The sequence below is a fragment of the Curcuma longa genome, chromosome 21 (genome assembly GCF_044706935.1).
Source record: "Curcuma longa cultivar G26 ecotype Majalengka, Jawa Barat chromosome 21, ITB_CL_G26_1.1, whole genome shotgun sequence".
Classification (NCBI taxonomy): Eukaryota; Viridiplantae; Streptophyta; class Magnoliopsida; order Zingiberales; family Zingiberaceae; genus Curcuma; species Curcuma longa.
The window spans coordinates 9967017-9970322 of NC_133881.1; the positions used below are offsets into that span (position 1 = coordinate 9967017).

A 3306-nucleotide genomic window follows, 5' to 3' on the forward strand; every position below is an offset into this window, starting at 1 on the left:
TCTTAAAAAAACATATATATATTCATGTTTTATTAAATATTTACTAGATGAATTGGCTCGCATTCATTTGTTAATTAGATTATATATAATTAGTTTCGGCATATACAAATAAGATCTCGCTCAATCTAATCAACTGCAATCATTAATTATACCAAACAAACATCAATCAATCTCCAATTTATTTGGAATCCTCCCTCCAAATCCTAATCAAATATGAAATGTGAATTCTGTTCCAATTTCTTTTCCAATTTTTTCTAACAAACTCAAAACTACTCTATAAATAAATATGCCGAACGTTGTATTCTTCGTTGATTAATTCACCCAGCGAGCTTATCGATTCGACGCCACCATGCCGGCGAAGCGCAAGTGTTCCAGCGACGACAGCGAGGCCACCGTCATCGCTCCGGAGTGGGTGACCGCCTTGGCGAGGCGGCAGTTTGGCGGCGGCAGCGACGACGACGACGTTGGCGTGTGGTTCATCGCCAAGAAGACGGTGGAGAAGTCCGACCTGGTGACGCAGCAGAACCGGCTGTACCTCCCCACCGACTCCGTGGCGACCAATCTCGTCGTCCTCCTCTCCCCGGAGGAGCGCGTCGCGGCAAACCTCGACGGTGACATCCACCGCGAGAGGAAGCGGAGCCGCACGGAGGCGGAAGCAGAGGAGGAGGAGGAGACGGATGGAATTATGGTGAGGAAGCCGAAAGCGGCTGGGCGGTCGCACGGAGGGTTGCCGGTCCGGGTGTACGCGCGGTGCGGGTTCGTGAGCTTCCTGCGGCTGACTCGGTGGGATGGCAGCGGCGGCACCGTGGTCAAGGGCGAGGAGCTCAAGCTGTTCCGCGCGTGGAGTGCGCTGGAAAAGGGCGACAAGCTGGAGGTGTGGGCCTTCCGCCGCAGCGGCGACGGCGAACTCTGCTTCGCCATCGGGCGACCGTGACGCCAGCTACTATACTGCTCCGTTACATACTGTTATACTGTTCTGTTCTCATGACGAACTTTTTTTTTTTTTTGTGGGGGGTGCCAAATTATTCATTAATTGATCCTTGTGATGTAGTATGACAGTCGTGAAATAGTTGGGAATGTTTTTGAATTTAAGGATTTAAAGGTTTTGAATTTAAGGATTTAAAGGTTCATTTTCTTCCTTATTTATTTCTATTTTCATTCTTCTTAGATATTCAACTCCAAAAGTAGGATATGTATGATTCACTGTCAAATACCTATAATTCAGGTATGGATAGATCATTCACATTTCAAATATGGGAAAACACAATAATAGATTGATCATTCTTATCCAACAAAGCAGAGTCCATATAGATTTCAAGATGACTTGATGCCTACCTGGTCGCAACCATTTCAACAAATTGAGCAAACACCTTAGGGGACATTCCAAGATTTCAGTGAAAATGTTTCTGTCGGCAGTCAACTAAAATTATCAGTACATGATCTTAAGGAACTTATTCAACAAATAACATTGCAACAGCAATAATTCTCATTACAAACATAGCAACAAGTAACTTATATGTTCTAGTCTCAAAAACGAGCTACTGAATCAAGTCAGAAATTACTGATGTAATTGGATCAGCTTACAACATATATCGTCCAGCGACAAACATAATACTCCAGTGAGGAGGTGGATTGTAGAGCTTACGACAATCTTGACACAAATAGTGTTGCTCTACAGGACACCTCTAGTTTTTTATATTGTGATGTTGTAGTTGTGGATGATTTTAATTATGTTGATATTATTGCTGCAGATTCTGATGTAAAATTTTAGTTGATATTGTTGATGTTTTAGGATCTATTTTGTTGATGATGGAAGTGTAGACACTTGTGCAGTGAAGACAATGCCCCAAGAATCATTTCCTTTGGTTGCACAACCACTTGAGCCGGAGCTAGAATCCTTATTGATGAGAAGAAGCTCACATTCATTTGTCTAGAACCTCTAGGTGTCTTTCAATATTGCAAGATTAGTATCTCTTGTGATCTGTTAGAAAATTTCATAGAGGTACATGTAGTTGATTTTATTAGATGTGGCTCATTTTTTGACATATGCTTTGTAAAGACTAATTTTATTTCATCTCTTTCTTACCCCGCATGCATGTGAGAGGTGTTTTCTTTTCCCCTTCTATAGGCTCTCGGGGTGGATACTACAATTGAACCACCTTTAATCTCTAGGAAAAAACTAGTATAGGGATATTGGTGGAGGGAGCGGTCCTAGCTATAACTTCAATTAATCCACTTTCGGAGTGGCTTCTACATCTGAACTGCTTCCAACCATCTAGAAGACCTTTTATGGAGATAACGATGGAAGGAGCAGTACATCATGGCACTGATCATATGAGTATAACTCTCTCTTCCACTCAGACCATCCCATTGTCGGTGTGACTTTTATTTTTGAATCGTCTACAACCTCTAGGAATAAGGGGAGTTTGTTCTTTCGTTTCATTTTTGCTTCATATTTTTCTTTAACTTTACACTTGTTGCTACTTTACTTTAATTGCATTGCTTTGAAACTTTACTTCTTGCTTTATACTTTGTGTAGTTTTATTTGCAATAACCTAAATTGTTTCTAGTAATACCTTGAGAATCTTAAAAGTTCTTTAATTTTAGCCGTCAAGTTCTAGGTCATAGGACATGATTGGATACTTTACTTGTATATTCTCAGTTAGTGTGGCGATGGATTTTAGCTTGATTAATTAATTTGATAGCTAAATTACTTAGAGAGGACTACTACATGCCTACTCTTTTTAATGTGATATGCACTCATGACAATTGAACTCTAGAACTCGCTTTGTTCTCTTTGAAATTACAATTCGTATGTGTGCATGAATATGATGAAGGATTTTCTTTTCCCACTCTTTGATTTTTTTTTCATTTCAAGCTAAAGTTGAATAATCCACTCAATACTTTTATCTTCCACCATATTTGCTTTGTCATTCTTCCATTGAGAGTTGTGGTGGATTTTCTTGATGAGTTCAATTGTTCGAGACGGACAAAGTTGTAAGTGTGTGGTGTGTTGGGGGGGGGGGGGGGGGGGGGGGGGGGGGGGGGGGGGGGGGGGGGTGCATGTGTGTGGAGTTCATGAAGATTCCTGAGTATATGTTGATTGGAATTTCTGAAGAAAAAAATAAATTTGTTCTGTGGTGTAAATTTGATTTGTTAAATCCATGAAGACTCCTTAGTTCTTGATGTTATACCCTTGGAGAATTGTTCATTATATAGCAGTGACAATGGTGGCAATAGAAAAGCAGATCATATTGGATTTCTGAATTTTGTTTGGTGTTATGTTGGTAGAAGTGTACCATTTAT

The 3306-nt window shown here is 40.6% G+C and overlaps 1 protein-coding gene across 1 annotated transcript; it reads left to right on the forward strand.

Annotated features, from left to right (window-relative positions):
• Positions 1-349: 349 nt before the first annotated feature.
• Positions 350-934, forward strand: LOC141814328 (uncharacterized). Its single transcript, XM_074702268.1, has one exon. It carries the CDS (start codon positions 350-352, stop codon positions 932-934), a length of 585 nt encoding a protein of 194 aa, XP_074558369.1.
• The last annotated feature ends 2372 nt before the right edge of the window (positions 935-3306 follow it).